The sequence below is a fragment of the Caloenas nicobarica genome, chromosome 7, assembly GCF_036013445.1.
Source record: "Caloenas nicobarica isolate bCalNic1 chromosome 7, bCalNic1.hap1, whole genome shotgun sequence".
NCBI lineage: Eukaryota > Metazoa > Chordata > Aves > Columbiformes > Columbidae > Caloenas > Caloenas nicobarica.
Window position 1 is genome coordinate 15064139 of NC_088251.1, and position 22070 is coordinate 15086208.

General features: G+C 41.2%; 1 protein-coding gene across 4 annotated transcripts in view; it reads right to left on the reverse strand.

Annotated features, from left to right (window-relative positions):
• The window catches only part of ARMH3 (armadillo like helical domain containing 3), a 129848-nt gene that overhangs the window by 47506 nt on the left and 60272 nt on the right, over window positions 1-22070 (reverse strand). For all 4 annotated transcript variants that reach the window (XM_065638488.1, XM_065638491.1, XM_065638489.1 and 1 more), the window contains exon 23: window positions 21313-21388. In XM_065638488.1, coding sequence (XP_065494560.1) covers window positions 21313-21388 — 76 coding nt within the window. The remainder of the gene's footprint in view (window positions 1-21312; window positions 21389-22070) is intronic.

Sequence of the window (22070 nt, forward strand, 5' to 3'; positions counted from 1 at the left end):
ATTTCAGGGAAACTGCAGCCATTGAGCTGCTCAAGGTCAGCTTCTCTCCCAGCTCTAGCAGGAGACAGGATCCACCACAGCCCACTCAACTGGGGCAGAGTTTGGCACGGTTTACTTTCTGCTGATGGCGGGCATCATTAAGATTCAGTTCCTGCGCTACCTTCACATGTAACATGTTGCTGTAGGAAGTGCCAGGGGTGTTCAAACTGCAGAATGCCTGCACATATAGACGGAGGCTTTTAAGGAGTGCTGGGCTGCACACCCTGAAGCTGGTAAGCAGGACCTTGTGTCAAAGGTTGTCTTGACATCCTGACCTAAAGACTCAAGCATCCTCAAGAACAGAGTGTTTAAGAACACCAACACTACAAGAACACTTACTCTGTATGCATGCACTTTCAAAAAAAAAAAAAAAAAAAAGGGACATTTTGCTGAAATAAACAGTATATTTAACCCTTCTCTGGGTTTGAGGCAAATTCCCAGCTTGCTTTACTGCTCCTGCCCATTAATTCCACAGCTAAACATGGAAGGCTGGAAAAAAAATAATTAAAAATAAAATTTAAAAAATCATTCAGGGGAAAAAACTTAATTTGTAAGCAAGAAATAAACTAAAAAAAAAAATAGACTCCCTGAAGCACTCTAGCTTTCCTTTGCCATTGCAACTTAGTATAAAACACTTGCCATTCTGAAACAAAATGGGCAAAACCCCTGCTCCCATATAAAAGCTGAAACATGTATGGCAGAAAATATAAATTACAAATGTGACATTTTTACCAGGAGGTTAAGCTAGTGAGCACACTCACTTGCAGCACGACTCCTCCATCCTGACCCATACTGACCGAGTACGGTCATCACTGCAACTGCAAACTGCAGAAAAATGAAAAGCTTCAATCTTCTTGAATCTCACCTCTGTCCTGTGGTCTTAAGAGCGACGGCTCCTCAAATTAAGTGTCAGGACAGCCCTTAGTTAACTGCAGCATAGAAAAATTTCAGTAGGTCCAAGGCTGATATACAGGAGGAGGATTCTCTGAATGCAAAAATACAAGCCTGAAGCACAGGAATCCAGAGTGAATTTGTAAAGTTTTAAATGCAAAATGAGATCTTTGATCCAGTCTTTAACTGAATCATGAAACTAAAAGTCAGTAGATAGGTTTATCTGAACTTCTGTATATCACAGGCTGTTGCATGTTTCAGCATTATCCTTGCACTATGTAGTCTCACACCAGCAGCCAGTTACAATATCTTCCACAAAGGTATCCTGCTCAGATATGAAGAGGGGAAGAAAACGGATCCCTTCTGTCATTTACTACAATGGTTAATTACCTATTTAAAATGAGTACCTAATTTGCAATTTCAATTTGGTTTGAGTGTCTAGCCTTACGTTCCTTTTCTGTTTTGGCATTTCATCTTCTCAAAGATGCTGTAACACTCTAAAGAGCACACCTCAGGTTTTGTTTTAAAGAGCTTAAGATACTCGAATCTTGAAAGTATTTTTACCAGCTTCTCATAATTGAGGCTTCTCTGTCCTGTCTCCAGTTTTTCAATATACTTTTTGAAACAGACACTAGACAAAATTGCAAAATATATATGATCGTAAAATCACTTTCCTGCCCCTGCTAATATTTCAAGGGTCAAATAAACCTTTTTAGCTGAACATTTAATGGGAGACCTAGAGTAAAAGCTGCCAGTCAATGCTTCTTGAGTCACTGCTTTTCAAGATACAGCCCTCTTTTGCAGACTGGCACTTGCTTTTTCATGAACTGCACTGCCTGACAGGTTAAAAAGCAATTTGAATCACACTGCCTTATCTGCTTCATGATTTAACCTTCTGCCAGTCTTCCAGTAACTTGCAAAATTTATCAGAAAGTCTTACGTCCTTTCTGATCACTGAAAAACTTACCATGTAGCACTATTTTCACACTTGTCACCTGAGGAAGTGAACCCTCGACATCCCTGCCTTCTGGGAATGCTCCATGACAAGTGCTTTGTAGCATCACCTATTCTTGGAATCTGCAGCATTGTTATGGACGCATACTGCTAGCTCCAAAAGAAATACTATAAGTTTCAGGTATCCAAAGAACTCCAGTAATCTCTGCTGTAGAACTGACACACAAAGGTTCTTAAATACCTCTTCTCTCTACTGTGACAAGCTTTCTGGTTGCACAAACGAGCTGTAACGGAGGCACATGAGCAAACAATATTTGGAGAATCAACTGGGAAAACCTAAAGCCAATCATGACCAGCAACAATCCTGACAACTTCTGAAGTCTTCCCCTGCACTGATGTTCTGGAGCTCTCCAAGTTCCACTGGGCACCTGGAGTTCCTTTGGTAATGAATGCTGACATACGACCCCAAATTCCTAAAAACTCTCTGCTGATGGGCAACCTGGTTCATATGGTTTGTCTGCTTCAGCCAAGACAAAATGCTTGATGCTAAACAATTTGCAGAACTAGCGATTTCTGAAGTTGTCTCCTAACTGTAGACTGCAATGTGCTATTCGATCACATCAGCAGTTTTGGGGCCATCAAGTGCAGAAAAGTGACAGGAAGACAAGTCTCAGCTCTGAAAATAGGCTGTATCCATGTTTCCTCTCAATTAACGATGCTAATAGCATGTAAACACAATCCTCATCTTGCAACTGTGGTAACATCAAGTAACTGCCAGGGAAACATGGATTACAATGAATTTATGAGCATATAAATACATTCTCTCTCCTCTGCAGGAAGCACTGTCCATCAGTTGATCTCTCCAATACAGAGAAGAACTCAAGCTGCCATGACCGCAGACCACTTTGAAAAAAGGCTCTTTCCACAGCCTTGATATTTCTCACGAAACAAGGAAAAAAAACTCACCCACAATCTAAGAAATACCACATCCATCTACGTTTTGCTTTCTTTACACATAACTGACATAAAACAGAGCAAAAATCCAATTAAATTTCTAAAAACAGGTCACCTCTAGAACTCCCATATACTTTCTCCAAGACTGCCAAGGAGTTCTAATACAGATCTGGACCTAGTCCAACCTCCAATACATTTTGGTGCCCTAAAGCCCATGGAATCTCAAAAGGACAAATTATTCATCAATGTCCTCTACTAAAATGCATCCTGCAGTGTTGCTAGCACAAAATGGCTGTTTGTTATGAGTGGGCAAAATGATTTATTTAGTATATATACATATAGCCTCTGAAGCACTGCAATCCTCCTGACAAAGAGGCATACAAATGTGAGGATTATGCAGATAAATCACAGGCACAGGACTGGATTTTACTGTACTTCCACTGTGTGTGTATATAGATGATTTATAACTAGTTTCAGGTGAAGTTTTGTAATATTTTAACATTAAAAGCTCTTGTTTTATAAAGTGGATTAGCACTTTCAAATACCTATCTTCCCACCCCTGTGCATTGACTAATACATTAAGCTAGAATAAGACAATATACTTTTTGCTTCACAGCTATTGAGAAACTCCTAACCATGATTAGATTAGCTCAGTTCAACCCAGACCAAAATGATTTCTGGGATGTTCCTACAGCACATTTCATCTAGTACATCTGCATTATTTATGGCATTTACGCAAGGAGAATTGAAGGCTTTTATAAGCTAAGACACAAATCAATACAAGCTCTTAGCAGATGGGGCCTTAGTAGGGTTCCACAGCAGCATCATTCCACACCAAGCGAACTCTTGCAACTGAATAACTGGTAACACAAAAGGAAAGCTTTGCTTCGAAAGTCAAGAATTAGAAGCACCCTTGGCCCCCAACCTTTCAATGAGTAATGTACCTGCCTCATTCAGAGGCTGAACAACCATGCAATAGGTCACTGAAACTACCTCCCAACATCAGACTGCGAGCAACATGACAGCTCTGCTCATGTCTCTCCCCGAGTGAAGATAAAAAGGCTGTAACACAGATGGCTTTCCCTGTCAGAGGCACCATGGGCTGGGGAAGAAATGGATGGGAGGCAAATTCAGTTTGGCACTCAGTCAGGTCAGCAGTGTGCTCCAAAAGAGACATTTCTCAGCCTCTGCTGTGTTAGTGCTTTGAATCGTAGAATCACTTTGGTTGGAAGAGACCCTCAAGATCATCGAGTGCAACCATTAACCCAACACTGGCACTAAACCATGTCCCCAAGAACTTCATCTATGTGTCTTTTAAACACCTCCAGGTGCTTGTTGTAGGCAGCATGGACAGAGGGGCAGAACCGTCCTGCAAGACCAGCGCTGGGCAGGAGAACCAGCTGGAGCCACAAAGCCTTAGTTGCGCAGTGAGGGAAAGACCCTCCTCACCTCCAGACAGACACAGCCAACAGCTGGGCCAACATGGGACAGCAGATGACAGTAAAATATATGGCTTCGCGTCTGTCTGTTTCCAGACAATGTTCTTTTAATTCACCTTGGCTGGTCTTCATAGATAAATGTTCTTCAACGAATGAAGAACAGATCATCATTTGAAGGACTTACAGCAGAGGTCTCCCACCCTGATCCATTTGTTTTCCTAACCCATCTAACTTGTGCACTGAGAATTGATGATAGGTTGGGGTTTTTTTTCGGATTTAGTGAAATCAAGGTTTGTCTTCAGAGACTTTGGCAAAAGAACCTTTTAAACATCTACATGTAGAGCAGTGCATGGGGATCTGCAGTAGCCAGAAGGAAAAAGGAATGAATGATGAATTATCCAGCATGAACTTCCTTCAGAACAGTCAGAACAGTAACCTGCAGCAGAAAAAAAAATTACCTCCCTGTTCAATTCCTTGCTCTACAAAGGCTCAGTAAAAGGATTTGTCCCCTTAAGCAAATAAAAAAGACCCAACAAACAAGGGCCTTTAATTTTTTTTTTTTTTTTTTTTTTTTTTTTTTTTTTTTAAATCAAAGAAGTCTCAAAAGGTCCCACCAACTCAGCCTTCTTTAGTTGAGAAACAACAGGCTACTGCACTCGTGAAGAACTTTCTTCCCAACCATTATATTTGAACTGGGGCGAGCAAGAAAGAAAAGAAAGACACAAAAATAATCCTGTTAGCCTTAATTAAAATCACGCCTTGCTCAGCTGGCACAGGTTCTACTTTCATGAGATTTGTGAGTTCATGATCCTGACAGCTCTCCATGACTTCTTTCTGGAGAATAAAAAGGGACAGTGAAAATAGTGAGTGACATTCTAAAGGAAAATCATGACAGAAGAAAAATTTTCCATGGTTAATCAGCCTACTGTTCTCTTCACCAGCGCTCCAGAAAATTACATACTTCTCTGTCATTCCCAGAAAAGAGGAAAAGGCTGTTAGGCAAGAGACCAGCTCATAGGAAAGTACAGTCTTCTTCCCTAGACATTCCTCTTCTAAATTACCAAGGACAATATTTCCTGTGCATACACAAGCAGCAGCCGAAAGGCACAGAAAGGCTTGGGGGTTGTCTCTTCTCTATGCAAAGCTGATGTGGGTCAAAATATAGTTAAGAGACTCCTTCACAGAATGTCAGGGATTGGAAGGGACCTTGACAGATCATCTAGTCCAATCCCCCTGCCAGAGCAAGAACACCTAGATGAGGTTACACAGGAAGGTGTCCAGGTGGGTTTGAATGTCTCCAGAGAAGGAGACTCCACAACCTCCCTGGGCAGCCTGTTCCGGTGTCTGTCACCCTCACTGAGAAGAAGTTTCTTCTCAAATTTAAGTGGAACCTCCTGTGTTCCAGTTTGTACCCACTGCCCCTTGTCCTATCATTGGTTGTCACCGAGAAGAGCCTGGCTCCATCCTTGTGACACTCGCCCTTTACATATTTATAAACTTTTATGAGGTCACCCCTCAGTCTCCTCTTCTCCAAGCTCAAGAGCCCCAGCTCCCTCAGCCTTTCCTCATAAGGGAGATGCTCCACTCCCTTCATCAACTTGTTGCCCTGCGCTGGACTCTCTCCAGCAGTTCCCTGTCCTTCCTGAACTGAGGGGCCCAGAACTGGACACGATATTCCAGATGTGGTCTCACCAGGGCAGAGCAGAGGGGGAGGAGAACCTCTCTCAACCTACTAACCACCCCTCTTACAGACACCTAACACGGTATTTCAGCCTTCTTGACTTGAAAGCAGCAACAGATGTAACAAACCACATGTATAACCTCGATGGGTGACAGTAAGTAAAATGTAATCTTTCAATCCTGAAAGCAGTGGGATGGGCACACTGGCATGTTGCCTTACCCTTGGTAAAGGCTTTGAAGCAAATATCTGATTCCTGAGAAGCTGCTGACAGATAAAATTTATGTAAACATTGAAAACTGCCATACTGAGTCAGTTAGCAAAGGCCAGGTCAGCATCCCAACTTCAAAAGTGTCTAGAAAGGGGAGCTAAGATAACAGTATAAATCTGATCTTCTGATGCACCCTCTTCTTGTAGCTCCTCTTCATCTTCTTTATGACATTTCATGTTTTTTTACAAACTCTTGCATATTCTCTGCCATCTTTCTTCCAGCCTGAAGACTTGTCATGTATATAAACATTCTTCATACCACATCTGGTTCCATACTTTCAGTCATTCTTGCTCCCTTTTTCTGAAACTTTCCTAGTTCTGCTACACGTTTTTGAATTTTTTTAAGATCTGGATACACAGCAAATTAAAGACCAGGTTAATTAATACAAAAACTTGCCTGGTCTTTGGAAATCGATTCCAATAGAAAACAATACACTATTTATTGATGGAAAGGGGTTAACCTGAGAAGCGAACAAAAAACCCCCATATTATAGCTGGGTGAGAGCAAAGCTTCACTTCAGAACCAGAGACTTGAATGGATTTTAAATACCACTACTAACAATTTAGTTGGTGCATTTTAAATATTTCATACAGAGTGATATAGCAGCATAAACTGCAAAAAAAAAAAAGAAAGAAAAGAAAACCAACAACTTTACAATAGAGCCACTGTAATGTTGCCGTGGGAACACTGGGATATATGCAAATCCCAGGCCCAGTGTTGCAGAAGGATAAGGGTTATTTTGCACATGCGTGTGGGGGGTAGTTGCACATGTAGTCAGATCTCTGACTCTGATGAAGGGAGAATGAACTAATATCCTAAAGGCTGGGGCAAGTTTTATAATGAGAACTTAAAATAGCTTTTCCTTACATTCTCCTTCAACTATTTACTGTTGGCCTCCTTCAATAATTTTAGGCTGTTAACAATTCCGGTGCTGTTTGGCTTCTTGTGTTTCCATTCTGTAGGTTTTCAGAAGGAAAAAAAAAAAAAGTCTTAGGTATGGTGAGTTACACTTTTCAGCAGAAGGCCAAGCTTCAGTACCTGGGTAAATTCCTGTTTGGGTGGCAACTCTAGAAATGTGCGTCCACCGCTTCAATTCAGATGTTTCTCATTCCTTACCCTGGACTGTCACATGGTGAACCTGTGCAATGCTAGCACCGTGTCTGTGTTTCAGCAGCACACCAATGAAAACAGAGGAAAGTCTCAGAATGCATCCTCTACAGCATGTGATACTTTTATAAAGGAAACCCAGAATATTTCTGGTCTGGGAAAAGGGCAGTAAGATTATAAAACAGTGGTCAAAAGAAAAATACAGACATCTTTCCTAAGACTAGGAGAAAGCATGCTGTGCTAAACAATTTAATAATTAAATTGAAGAAGAAAATACCATTGTAATTAACATAAAAAGAACTAGCATGGCCTAGATAATCTCATCATGAAGATATTGAATAAAGTAGCATGCATTTTATGGAGCAATTTAATCTGGCAAGCAATTAATCGTAAGAGCACTAAGTCAAACGAATAGATTTCCCTTTAAGGAGATCACATTCATCATCTGTAATGTATTCTAAACTGCAATTTGTTAGCCAGCCCCTGAATTTTACAGAAGACATTTACTGTCTTCCTTTAGAGGAAAAGCGATCCCTGACTGACTGGAGGGAGTGGCATCAGTCTTCTTGAACCAGGTAGCCTATTAACACTAATAGGTTCTGAATCATTGATGTAGGAAGCAAATAACTTACAAAAAGCAGCTACAACTTTTTACAAGCCTTATACTTCAGAAAGCAGTACAATGGTATTCACCAGACTATTGGAATCATGTTCTAATCTGCTGACCAACCTGATCTGACCTATCTTTGTAACACTGTAATGCCCTGGAGCTGATAACATTACTGATGGGGGTAGGGAGAATTAAAAAAAAAAAAAGGGCAATAAAAAACACCCAACCCTTGCTCACTGAGAACCTCGACAGGCATCTTTCAGCTGCATCCTCCTGGTGCAAGTCTGGAACTCTGAACTCTGGCTCTCTCCATCTGCTCATTCTCAGCCACAAGATAATCCCTCCCTGACTAGTTTTGAATGGAACTAGATCCATTTAGATTGGTTTTTTTACTAGCCGATCAAAAAACTGCCCCACACGCTCAGTGCTTTTAATGTTAGAAATCCTTTCCCTTCCAACTTTTATTTATTCATGATACTGCCTGCCCATTTGTTCACATTACAAGTTTCCCTTTAGCTTCAGAAGCTGTTCCACCTCACTTGTGCTCCCCACATCAGTCACCCCTGGTTTTCACTCTGCTGGATGGGGCAAAGCACACATCAAGTGTCCTCTGGAAGGAAATCATGATTCCTGTTGTTTTGGGCTGCACCTATCCCCATCCAAGTTTATCTTTCTAGAAGATGCATCTGAATGCCTCCGCTCTTCCTAGGAAAGGCTTTCTGCTGAGTATTTTCCTATCTTACTGTGTAGAGGACATTATTGTTCTTCTGCTTGAATGTGCAGTTTGGATCACGAAGATTAGCAGGCTGAAAGCAATCAAAGCTCACATCCTCTAGGTGTCCTTGGGCCCAAACCAATTCCCCTCCAAACACAGCAAATGCTTTAAAAAAAAATAAAAAAGTGTTATCAGACAGAAAAAAGGGCCCCAAGAACCATTCCGTGCATCTAAGTCTTAACAGCAACCATGGAACTTCACCACTTATCTAGAAACCACACAAAATTCCCACAACTTAAATGAGGCTATGGGCTATGTCTGAAAAAAAGCTTGCTACAGAAATACATCTTCTGCCAGTGCCTTCCTGCCCCACTGTCACTCGGAATCAATTCAAAATACAGATTTCTTCAGAGTAATGACAGGATGAGACCTATGCCTGGCTGCTTTCAGTTCTCTTCCATACTGATAATTTCCCTTATGCTCCACTCAGATTGAAGGCATGAATGTAAAGTAGCACCATGCCAAATCAAAATTAAATAACTAGTCCTGGGAATAAAGTGCAATGGAGGAAAAAAAAAAAAAATCCATTAGCTGTGTTCCAGACCAAGTTCAGTTGGTATCACCTCATTCCAAAAACAGTTAAAACAAAACCCACATTAAACTGACAGTAAGTAAATACTGCTTTACTGCACTGTCAAACAAAAGCACAGGGAAAAAAGTATAAAAGCAAAGTTAATCAGAATACAGATTTTGGTACTTCAGAGGAAAAACAAACAAACAAAACCCACACACAGCAAAAAGATGGCTACACTTGAGAAAAACTCCTGATGGCCAAACCTTTAGACTCCCCTGATCTGAACCTAAGTGCACAGCATTGTTTCATGATGCCTTCCTGCTCTATAACATCATACTTACGATTAGACCAATACCACATTAAAATGACAGCAAGTGCTGGCACAATTCATTTAACAATTAATCTACCCTAGCTATCATTTTCACTTGTCATTAACTGCCTCTTAAATGCCCTCAATTTCATATAACCATAGACTCTTCCTTTAAACATACACACGGGGGAATATGCCATTATAGGCATTATTCAAAGAAGCGCTTTCTGTCCCCATCATCAACCACAGCATTAATCATACTGAGAATAGTTTCTTCTCACAAATGACTGAGTTGCATAGTTGGATCTCATCAGCAGGATCCAATTTACGGGTAAGTTCACAGACAGCAGACAATACTGAGCATCTGCAGCAACACAAACTGTTGAGTACTCCAAGTTTTACCCTTTACTAATCTTTCCGGGAAAGAAGACAGATGCTAAGCACCACAAGCTCCCACTGATTTAAAAAAATCCTCTACTCAGCTTCTTTAGCAGTTGGACCCAGAGTTAACATATAACACAGTGCCCTCGAACAAAACAAGTTTTCTTGTTTCTTTTACCATTTGACCATGCAGTGAAGAGACTGCTCTCTAAAATCAAATGGGTTAAGTTGGAAAGGACCTTTGGAGAAAATGTGGTTCAACTTTCTACCCGGCACAGGGCCAGTTTCCTCACAGCTTGTCCAAGCAAGATTTGAGTAACTCCAAGGATGGAGATGGCACAACCTCCCTGAGCAACCTGTTCCAGTCTTAGATCACTCATGTTGAGAACAACTTGGGAAGAACTTCCCTTACTGCAATCTGACTTATTTCCCAGCCAAACTTCAGATCTTGGAGCAGTCTTGTTTTGTGGCTGCTTCATTTCTGACAGAAGTTTATGCTGAGAGTGGACGTCACCAAACAAGGAAGAAAAATAGGTGCTAACAAGTGAGGATTGCAGTCTGCTCCTGCAGCTTCCTGAGTTTAGAAGGGAATGTCTGCCTCAGGCCAGCTCATTTCAAATGTCCATAAAAAGTTAATGGCAAGCTCAGATTCCAAAGCGAGCAGTTGCAAAATTATAAGGAGGACATTAATTATAAAAAAAAGTGTAAGTAAAAGCAATTGGCCTTTGTTCATGTACATGGCCCTGCTTAACATGCTCCCTCTTAAGCCTTTTCAGATACTGCACGAAGGACATTGTATAACGTATATCATATTCATGCCCCTCTGTCAGCAGCAAGAGCTTTACATTGATTAACACAACACACAACCTTCCGGAAGAAGGATGCAGTTTAAAATTCCTCATCCAAAGTGTGGGCAATGTCACGAGTTTGTTTAGAATAAAAGGCATTTATCCTGCCCTCAAAGCACTTACCAGCTACATTTTCTATAGCAGATAGAAGCATTTTTTCACAGTACCCAAAGCCATCATTGAAATTCAGCGTTCTAAAGTTTGAAACCATCTTTCCCTTGGCCACAAAGATTGCATTACTTCCCATCCCACACAGACTCAAAAAACTTTCCATAATCCAACTAATGAGAAGAAAAATGTCACTGTAATTAACAGAGAAAGTGATGACCTAATTAATCACTAAAGCAGCAACACAAAAAGCTTTTGGGCTTTCAAAGTCTTCTAGCAAACTCAGGCAAAAGGATTGCCAGGGAGCTTTTCAAGTAATTCCACTTTTGGACATCCTCAAAATGAGACGCATTTGAAACCATGTTTTCATATCCTATCGAACAGGGGTCCACTGCAGAGAGATGTCTGCAATGTGTCAGCAGTCTCTTGCTCAAGACTCCCTTCCAAGTAGCACCCAGGTTCTCACTTTTTGGGCTCATGGCAATATCGTCTCAAGCCCAGCACCCAAACTGAAACTTTAGGCAATGGTTATGTTGATACCTCTCTTAATGGCAAGAACAGTTTGCAAAAACCACACTGCACTTCGCCAGCGCAAGAGAACATGTGCTAAGAGCCCTGCAAAGAGTCAGATCAGTGAACTGATGACAGTGGACACAAACTTAAAAAATATGTCACAGCATATTAGCCTAAAACTTGTGTAACAGGTCAATGCTGCAAAGAGAGACTACTCTGTTGTCCCTGACACCACACTGCTTGTACACACACTTTCTACAGGGCTGACACCACCAGCCACAAATGTGAGTGGTCGTGTCCCCAGGCTCGAGGATGGACCCAGGCTAAAACGCAGTGGTTGGGTTTGGTTTTTTCGTTTCGTGGTGGTTTTGTGTGTGTGTTTGTTGTTTTGGTTTGTTTGTTTGTTTTTTCTCTGCACAATGCAGGCTGCTCCCCAGAGAAGAGACACCAGAAATGAATGGCAGGTGAATCCTTCCGCTCAGCAACACTCCCAGTTCGCAGCTGCTTCAGGTGGCGCAGAGCACGGGCTGAGGAAGCACACTGGGGCAGTTCTCCCATGGTAGCACCCTTCAGTTAAACCCTTTTCAGCATGAGATACCAGAGCCCGATACCCGTCACAGATGAATTCTTCATGAGGTCACTGTTACCCTACTCTGGTGGGCTTCGATAGCTGAGAAACAGCCAAGCACATGGGCATTTCTGAGTGTGAACCTTCAATCAGTATCCCCTGAGACAGGCAACAGAAATCTGACCTCAAAGCTAAGGGAAAAATTGCTACTTCAGAAGCATTACACTATCGTTTTCTGAATTATTCTTCTGGCTATGAGAGTTAGAAAAAAATTTAAAGACTAAAAAAAGGTAACAACAAAAGGTTGCATTCCAGGATTCCCAAACAGCCAATTTAATTCAGATCACCTGAAGCACTGATGTATTTTGTGGTTTCTATCTGGACACACAGATATTAGACCTCAAAGTATTTTCACAGTTTGGAAGAAAGAAGAAGAAAAAAACCCAAACAACTCACAAGGACTCACTCAACTCCCTTTTTATTTTTTTCTCCAGGCAGCATTTTACTTTCACCTTAGCCTTGGCTGTACCAACTGGTATTTACTGACGGTTGTGACGCTAGCTCCTGTGCTGGTAGGGTGAGAGAACCTTCTCTGTCTTCGGTGGGAAGAGCTCCTAAAAAACAAGCATCTTAACTCTGGAAGCTAGGATGCACATTTGTTTTAATGAACAAAGCCTTATAAACAAGATGCCCTCCTCTCACAGTTCCCTGGGAACTGCGTTCCAGATTCTGATGCAATCTTCACACAGACTGCAGTTCTGCAGTCATGCTAACAACGTATTATCCTTGCTTTCAGTTCAAGCTACAGTAGGTACTTCGTTACCTTAATGAGCAGATGTACTTAATGAGTAGGTATTTTGTCAATTGAGTCCTAAAGGAAGAATTAAGAGAATAGGGCACTTACATTTCTAGAGCAAACCCAAATTTTAGGCTCCCCACTAGTATAAGATTACTGGACTTTGAAAAGCTTCTTTTTTTTTTTTTTTTAAATCTAAGTACACGTCCCACAGCCCAGACTTTCAGAGGGAATAATAATTCAGCCTGCTGCTGTGAGCAACAGATTTCTTTTAAACAGAAAGAGCAAACCGGCATTATACTACATGATTTTTTTCAAAGAATAGAGGTGCTATTTAAGCTCACAATGATTTTTACATTGTTTGGGTTATGAAAAAAGCCACTTAATGTTCTCTCTCCATTAAAGCAAATCTTGAAAGCTAGATTTGAGACCAGTGGAGATCAGAGTCCTTTATATTTACCCAAAGAATAAGAACAGCATGGACCAAGTTTCGACAAGCTATCAACAGCTGTTTCAAACTGTGCTCCAATCAGTTCCAGTAGGGCCAGTTCTTGGGGCCAAGACAATCTGTTTGCAGAGGTTGTTCATGTCCTACTTCCTGGCTGCATTACAGCTACCAAGAAAGATGTCGACTGTAAGGCTGAAATCCATCAATTAGGACGTGAACTCAGCCCAGTCACAGTACCAGAGAAATAATTAAGATTGTTCTCGTAAACAGGATGAAACAATAGAACCATTCAAAGCAAGAAAACAGAAGACCTTTTTGGATTTTCTGCTGCAACAAAACCCCTGAGATATTTACAAGACTGCATCCTAGCTGTGCAGCACATGCTTTAATGTATTACTGAGCTCATACATAATTCGCCTGTGCCTGGCAAGGGGATTCGAGACCAAAATATCTGCAATTGAGTCAGAAAAATCACTTCTGACCAATAAATATTATATCCACTTCTGAAATAAAATAAAAACACTCCCAATGCTAACATATATTCCCCGTTATTTTTATGTTTCTACAGAGAAAGGTATTTGGCAAGCAAAATGAGAAATAATTTCTTGCCTGGTGCCACACTTCTTCAGACCAGGCAGGGCAAAGTCACTCACATAAATCAAACTGGAGGCCACAATCACTAAGTCGTCTTTCACTTTCCTCCCCTACTGACTGTTCTCCCAAACCTCCAGACCCAAATTCACTAGCACAAAAGCTGACACTGTGTACCCAACATTATATTTCCAAGTTGAATACACAGCTTTCAGGAAAAAAATTGCTAACAGCTTAACTAACTTCCATCTTGTAAGCCCACAAACTGCACCTGTGAATCCAGTAAATGAAATCCGCAGGCAGGAATTCTCCTGTTCACACGGCAATTGCATTTGATAGAGAGTAGATGAAATCTGGGTTGCAACACCTCAGTAACACAGGTAACATTCCTCAGAAAACTTTGCTAAGTAGCCTATGGATCCCGGCTAACTTTCCAAAACATTCAGATCTCAAGGAAAAAAATGTTTCCAACAAAATGGCTGGGAAGATAAAGGTTCACAAGTGGGTAAACTCTGCAGCGAGACATTCACCCTATGAGAACCACATGAACTAAGATACTTGCTGAACTTAGGAAGAGACGGTTCCTCCTCTGCCCAGCACACGCTCCTCACTTGAAGAGATGCCTCATCCCTACAGCAATCCTCACAGAGCAGCTGAAATACAAAAATGGATCCTTTCACAAGTTCCCTCTTAAAAGGCCAACCTGTTGACTTCACAACATGAGGAAAAGAGATGACAGACACTGGAAAGGAGCTAGGAAAGTCATGTAAGCAAGGCTGCCATCCTGGCAATACATCCCTTCAAGTTCATCCCCACCTCAATCCAAAAAATATTGCATACTATGAGGATGCAGTTTTAGAGAGAAAGTGATCCCTGCAGCACAGCTTTCAAGTGCATTGAAGAAAGCCATGGCTGTGGCACCTCAGGTAGAGGCATTTCCTTGCCATACAAACAGCTTTGCTTGAAATCAGCATCAGTTCTAGAAACCTTAAGTCACCACAAAAAAACCCCACCAACCTAAAAACCTACTAAACAAACAAACAAAAAACCCAAACAAACAAAAAAATCCCAACAAAACCAAACCAAGCCAAAAACCCAAACAAACTTCATTAAAGAGAAAACAGTCTTGACATTGTCAGAGTCCTTTCCCAGGCAGCAGCGACTGAAATGGAAGATACCGGCAGAAAGATGGAAGGTGACCTGGGATGCACCTGACTTGCTGAACCACGCTGCTGTGTTAGTGGAACTGGTCCATACAACGCCACTCAATGAACAGATTTGCTCTCTGGATTTGGGCCAGTGGCAGAGACAACATTTAATTAAGCCACTGCATGAAGGAGAAAGAATGAAGGAAAATTATAGCAGAATGAAATTGGCTACGGCTCTGTAAGAGAAACACACCAAGATGAATCAGCTAGTAAATAAAGAGCAATAACTGAAAACTAACATTGCTGTCTCAAAATGAAAACAGATAATGGAAAAGAGATGAAACACTGAAGTTACATGAGCAGAAAAAAAACCCCCAAACATTAATAAAGATATGGAAATGTGGTTAGAGTGCCATGAAAAGATGAAACAATGCACCCTGATATGGGAATGCTGCTTTCTTTTTTCATTCTTCAGTTAAGATGTTGCTGGTCACAACTGTCTGGAAGTGCGGTCTTTCCCTTTCAGTCCATCTGATTCCTCTGTTCGGGTGCCAGCTAATGCCAGAATCTTTTCATGCCAAAATCTGTTGCTCCTACCAAATAAACCTTCCATACCAGAATACTGCAAGGTCAAGTGACAAAGAAGCAGTGGTAGCAGGTGAACTCTGAGTAACCAAGCTCTGCTATCACCACCATGGTATTTCAGGAACTGTTCTGCTGTGCCAGAGTCCCTATGTAACAAGAAAACCATGCAAGAAATACATGAAATGACAAGAAGTGGCAACTAGCTTTGCACCTTCAGCAAGGAGTGATTACAGGTCACTAGAAAAGACCTAGAATCAAGCCAGAATCCTCATCTAGAATCTACTTGCTTTCAGTTCTTCAGTATCATAATTTTTTCAGGCTGCCACCAGAAAAATGTAATAAACTAATTCTTCAAACAGTTTACATGCTTAAAGCTTGAAAGTTTTCTTACAGTGTTTCAGTAACAATTTGATCCTTAATCTTCACAAAATTGTTAGGATTTTAAAGTACCAATAAAATACACTTATGAGTTTCTCTTTGGGTTTTGTAGCTTTTTTTGTTGACTGTCTTGTACTAGCTCGGCCAGACTGATTAGCCATGACAGCATGTCAGAGGTCATTACCATTAAACACACCTCAGTGAACAATTCCATGGAGTCATTATTCCACCAGCGGGAGCCCCCACAAGAGGGTTTAAGACTTAAGAGAGGGAACAAACTCCAGATGACGGCTGGCTGACCTGTGTGCCCGAGCACCCTGTGCTGCTCAGCGCCGGCCGGCCCAAGCCGAGCAGCCCTGCAGGGTCCGTCAGTCCCGCGGGGTCCGCACGCAGGCAGCACAGAGCTGCTGCTGGACAGAGTCACACCTGAGCATCCTCAGCCAACGCCTGTGGTTCATCTCGGAGAAGTGGGAAACAAACAAGGGTCTGGTATTTTTCAGCTTGGAAGTTATGGCTTTAGATTAGCCCATAGACAAAGGTTTGTGTGTTTTATGTAAAAATATATATACATATTTGTAATTATTTGCATGTGTGTTAATATGTATGTATACATATTTATATATACAGAGTCATCCTTATATACACATCTATGGATACACACATTCATATACGCACATATACATCTAATATACACACAGATATCCATATTTTTTATATAGATATGCACATAGATTTTCTTGACCATTTATTTTCATAAACAGGCTTTAAGCTTGCCCTCCCTTTATCATTCTCTTACTCATATTGGAAGAAATGCGTGTGTCCATTATGTCTGTACGGAGAGGGAAGGGTGTGAATATATATTTTTCATACAGTCTCAGCTGACTGTGATCCATAGGCCTCCACTCTATACAGCAGCACTCATCTTTCAGTAGGTCCCCTTTCATGTATCCTGCATAAATGCCAGAGCCATCCATTACAACATGACTAGGTCAGCAGCATCTAGCTCTCCTCTCCCCATGAACAGGTGCTGAATTCCTTGCTGTAGAGCAGAACAATGCTGAAGGTATTATGTGGTATTATGCAGCCGCTCGCTTTCTAACAAGTATCTGAATGGAGCCTCCTCCTCTGTCAAGGTTTTCAGTAAGTGGAGTTCTATGGAGTGTTGGTAATTCAACATGAGCTGTAGCTTCAAAGCATGGATGCCAGGTATCCTACAAGCAGCATAGACCAATTTGGCCTTCTTTCACCTAAGTAAAATTCTAAATGTTCCTTCAGAGTGCTCCTGCCCAGACTGGCAGCAAGCACAGCCATTTTATACACATCCATGCAATGCTTTAAGTGCTCCTCCCAAATCCCCAACCTCTCATTGAAGACCCCCGAAGCAGCACCTCCTGTACAAAGAAAGAACATCACACAGGGTGGCTCGTGTGGAACAAAAGTAGCTGCAAGATGGAAGAGTGAATGAAAGCACCCAAGCGAGGACTGCAGCGTATGCTAAAACAGCACATAAAACATCTTTAAAAAAAAAAAATCCTATCATCTAGTTCCATACTACAAACTTACTCTTTGCTTATTAAAAGTGTTTCAGCGAGAAAAATTACTTTAAAAATGATGATGGAACTAAATTTCAGACAATGGGGAAATTCAGTCTATTAATCATCGAGTTAATCTATTTATTTCACCTTGAAAAAAACCTGATCAGGAGAAAGTCTATTAAAAGAATACAGGGATTCAGCCGCCACCTTGCTCTCTGAGTAAGCAATCAGAAGATGCCCCTTTGAACTCTGCGTTAATAAAATTCTCATTAAATGCAAACCTGCACAATGTTATCTTAAAGAGGCTCATTAGCTTAAAAAAAATTACTTGTCTCAAAATGTGCTTATTTCCTCATAGGTGAGAAGGTGAGTTTTCAAACCACTAACTGCCGCAGCTTTTTATTTTAACTCCACCAGCGCTGCACCTATACCTTTCAGCCCATCATGTCTCAATTATATGTAAACCACAGAGACAAATCCACAGATAGAAGTTATAATCACTCTTATGGGATAGGACAGCAATAGGGATCACTCATTCCAGTATGTTATATAATATTTCAGTCAGATAAGGCTACTATTACTATTCTGTATTCTTCAAACTTTCATTTTTTTTAGGTTGGAGAGAAATTATGAATTTTTGTAAAAAGGAGAGGTATGGAGAGAAGGTATAAACAGCTGCCCTGTCTCTCAATATTCAAAAAGAATATTCGTGACTGCTCTTTTCACTGGAGTAAGGAATTAAAAAAAAAAAAAAATCAGATAATCAGCAACAAAACCCAATCAGACTGTGTAATGCAGAATAGGGTCCCACTAAAACGTACAGTTAATACCATAATAGGACACAAAAGTGGGATCTCTCTCTGTGGCTGAGTTTAAACAAGACCATGTCAAAGATTCTCTAGGTATTGCTCATCCTGACCCTGTATTAAAGCAATTAATCAGATGACCTTCACCAGTCCAGCACTCTGGGGTACAAGCAGGGCTGTTTTATGTGTCTCCCCAGCAGTTAATCCTGTAACACAAATGCATTGCACCCTTGAAAAGCTGTAAACAACTCACTCCTCCTTTCCTGGCAGAAACACTCATAAGATTGTACGCTGGGATTTAAGATGCTTGTTAAAAGCCCACCACATGCATGCAAACACAGATGTTTTTACATTTGTAATCCTTCCGACCAAAAGCCTTGGGATAAAGAAATGACAAAATTTTATTTATTTATTTTTAAATAGCTGTTGTAATGAGATGAAGATATAAACCAGAGGGTGACTTTGCACTGCACTGTTACAGCAAAAAGCAGGTAATCGCTCATAAAAAAAGCTTCCCAGAATGACGGAACAAGCTGAGGGAAAAAAAACAATGTGAGGTGGATTTCTCTAAACTCATTCCCTTCATGGAAAGGCATCCAAATAAGAAACCATACACTAAGATCACTCTAAGAGGAAACAAAAGGGGTGCAAAGAAAGACACAATCCAGACAATAGGGATCTAAGCCAGGTTCAAACCAGTACGTCCTTATCAATGCATAAGATAACTACATCTTATGAAAATACTGTCATTCATTAACATACTGTGTTTCTCTAATAAAACCATCAACATGGCAGCCCTAAAGGGTTTATTCTCCTCAAGCACCTCCTCTCCCTGCTTCTCTTTGGTGACCTGGGCTTGCAACATCTTCATGACTCTGCAGCACAGAGCCACGAGTGTGTGTGCACGAGGCTCCAGTTTGCTCTCCTGATCCAACATCAGAAGAAAACATGTGGCCCTGGTATTAATGGTCTTCCTACAGACCTTGCTGCGGAAGTGGGACAGCCAACACACCAAGACAGAATGGTCTTTTCCAACAGACTGCAGAAGCTTCGGACCTTGGAAGGCTCAAGGCATTCCTCAAAGAATGATCCTCTCATTCCTCTGCTGCATGATCTGCAACTTTCAAACACCTCAATTCAGTCTTTAGGCCAAAAAGGGGTATTACATTATAACAGGCCCTTTGCTTCATCCATTTGTCCTGTACAGAGACAAGTCTCTTCCAACTTTCTACAGCATGTTCTCTCAAAAAAGGCGTATAGCCCCTAGACACCACGTTGACAGTGTGATGTTTCAGTCACCCTCACAAAAACAAAATACCTTTGGATTTCTCCAGGTTCCAACAACTGTCTGCTTTGAAATCTATACAGCTAAAGAACCTTTCAAATGTAATATTTTTACCACAAGAAGAAAACAAACAAGTAGCTGAAATACCCACCCCCTCACTCTTTTTTTTTTTTTAAGAGGAAATGGGATAAATCAAATAGACTGAGTTCTCTGAAATCTAATCTCTCTCTAGGTCTTGAATCATCTCTAATTTAGACCTTGTCTCATTTCACTGAGTGAAAAGCAATTCATGAAAACTTCTAAAGCTAGTGAAAGACGCATGAAATTCCAGCAGACATGAGCAGTTGGGTGAAGCAGGGGAAAGTTCCCGACGTCTAGAAGAGAAACCTGTCACAGGTTCCAGACAGCACCATGCACCAAACATGTCTAACACAGGCTGTCCAGGGAGGGCGATCACAGAGCCAGTTTCTTGTTTGCCTCTTGTCCCAGTAGCATGCTCTTTACAAAAGCAGCTGTTAAGCCAAGAGGAAATGAGCCACTGCAAAATCTTGGTTGCACAAACCAGAGGCGAGCACAAACCCTCTGCAACTACTTGCCTTTTTTAAATCTCTTCCCAGTTTAGACTCCTCACCCTGGGTATACAGAGAGTTCCCAGGGCAGACACTGTGTCACGTTAAACGACATTAATTTGCCAACAGCTATCTGTTCTGCTGCTTCACCCCGAGTCCATTATCTGCCCACAAGTGTTCATTTATGTCTGTTTACAAAGAATAAAAATAAGGATAGTAGCAAAATAAATCTTCTGGAACCATATGGGATGTTTTTAAGCTTACAGACTTACTAAGGGAACCTTTACGGTGGTTTATAGACACATAAGATGTATATTGACTTGAAAGATGCCCTCAGAGTGTTTGTCCTACACAATCTCTTTTGTAGTGAGGAAAATGACAAGTATGAGCAATGCAGCAGTACTGAGCTACTGGTGCTGCACAGACACCAAGTGTCTGGGGTAACCAAGGAAGTGATGGACAGATTTTTTTTTCATTATAAACACTCGTATCTTTTATGGTTTGTTTACAAGCCAGAGATAAACAGTAAATTCTCTCTCTCAACATCCTTCCATTTCCCAATCAATCAGACCCATAAGCCTCTCCCCTAATACCCAGCTTCGTCAGATGCTTTGGAAGCCAGGAAATTATTTCTGTCATGAAGGAATACAGTACAAAAGCACCCCCAGATATTCCTTAGCCTTACAAGTAGAACATAACATCTTCCCTTGAACAAGAAGATGTTTAAGAGAATACTGAAATGTTCTTAAATAATAATTTTTAAACACACACAAAAATCTTGCAATCTTAAGAGGACTCAAATCTGCTTATCACAGCTGGCTTATAGTCCCCTCCATAGTTTCACAGAATTGCAACACAATCACACAACAGAAATCCATTAGGTCCCCAATCGCTCTGCCAGCACAGCATTGTTCCCTACTGTCTAACTTCTCCCAATAATGCTGTGAGGATTAATTCATTACAGCTTGTGCCATGCTTTGAAAGCACTCAGTCTACAGAAGAGCGGAGAGAATGATTAGAAAGATGGCAATCAAACCCTGGTGATCCTCTCTTTATCCCCGTGGGCCCTGTTTAGAGCAGCAATTTAGCCCAAGAAAGAGAACTAATTCAAAAACAAATTCAATACCAAAAAATGTCAAAGTGTCATGATAAGAATACAGTCACACAGGACCCAAGAATCTCAAAAATCGTTATTAACTTCTGCTCCTTACCTAATATTGACTAATGCATGGGTCACCTTGCTTGCAGGCTCTTTCCATTGACCAGCATTGGTAGAAAGCCTTAGAACTGAAAGGAAAAGACAGTTAACAGTGCTGGCACAGAACTGGCAATTTTCTAATCCAAAATGTCAAAAAAAATCTGCTTTGGTGAGATGGCAGTCCAGGAACCACATCTTTAAGACAATTTGTGATCCAGGGCAGAAGTTCCCTTCAAAGCCCATCTAAGAAACGTAAGAACCTGGAAGAGGTGAGCAGAACTAAACAATTACTGGGAGACGGGACGCAGAGGGGACAGAAGAGCCTGGGTCCTCCTAATTGCTTTCATCACCACAGATTAAAGTTCATTTCCCTCAGAAACAGGACCTATAATACCTTTTATTCCGCTGCTCTCCTCCAGCACCTATTTATGCAAGGTTGTCTGAGCTGGACTACATCCTGTGACTTAAACCCAACCCAGCAGTGATGGATTCTTTACCTTCCTGTTTATCTGGAGTTGCAGAGAGGGATTATACACCAGCCTGGGGAAAAACACTCCCTGTAGGAATGAGGGCGTTGTTCTGTTGCACAGATGGTCTCTGACAGATTTGAGAGCGGATCTGAAAACATTCAGCAACAGGAAGAACTTCTAGGAAATCTAATTTTTTTTTTCTGCTAGAGCACCCAAAATATTTATTTAGGTCAGAATCTGTAGTGTTTCTACAGTGGCAGTTACCTGCACGTCTCTTGGTACGCACCAAAACCATAACAGA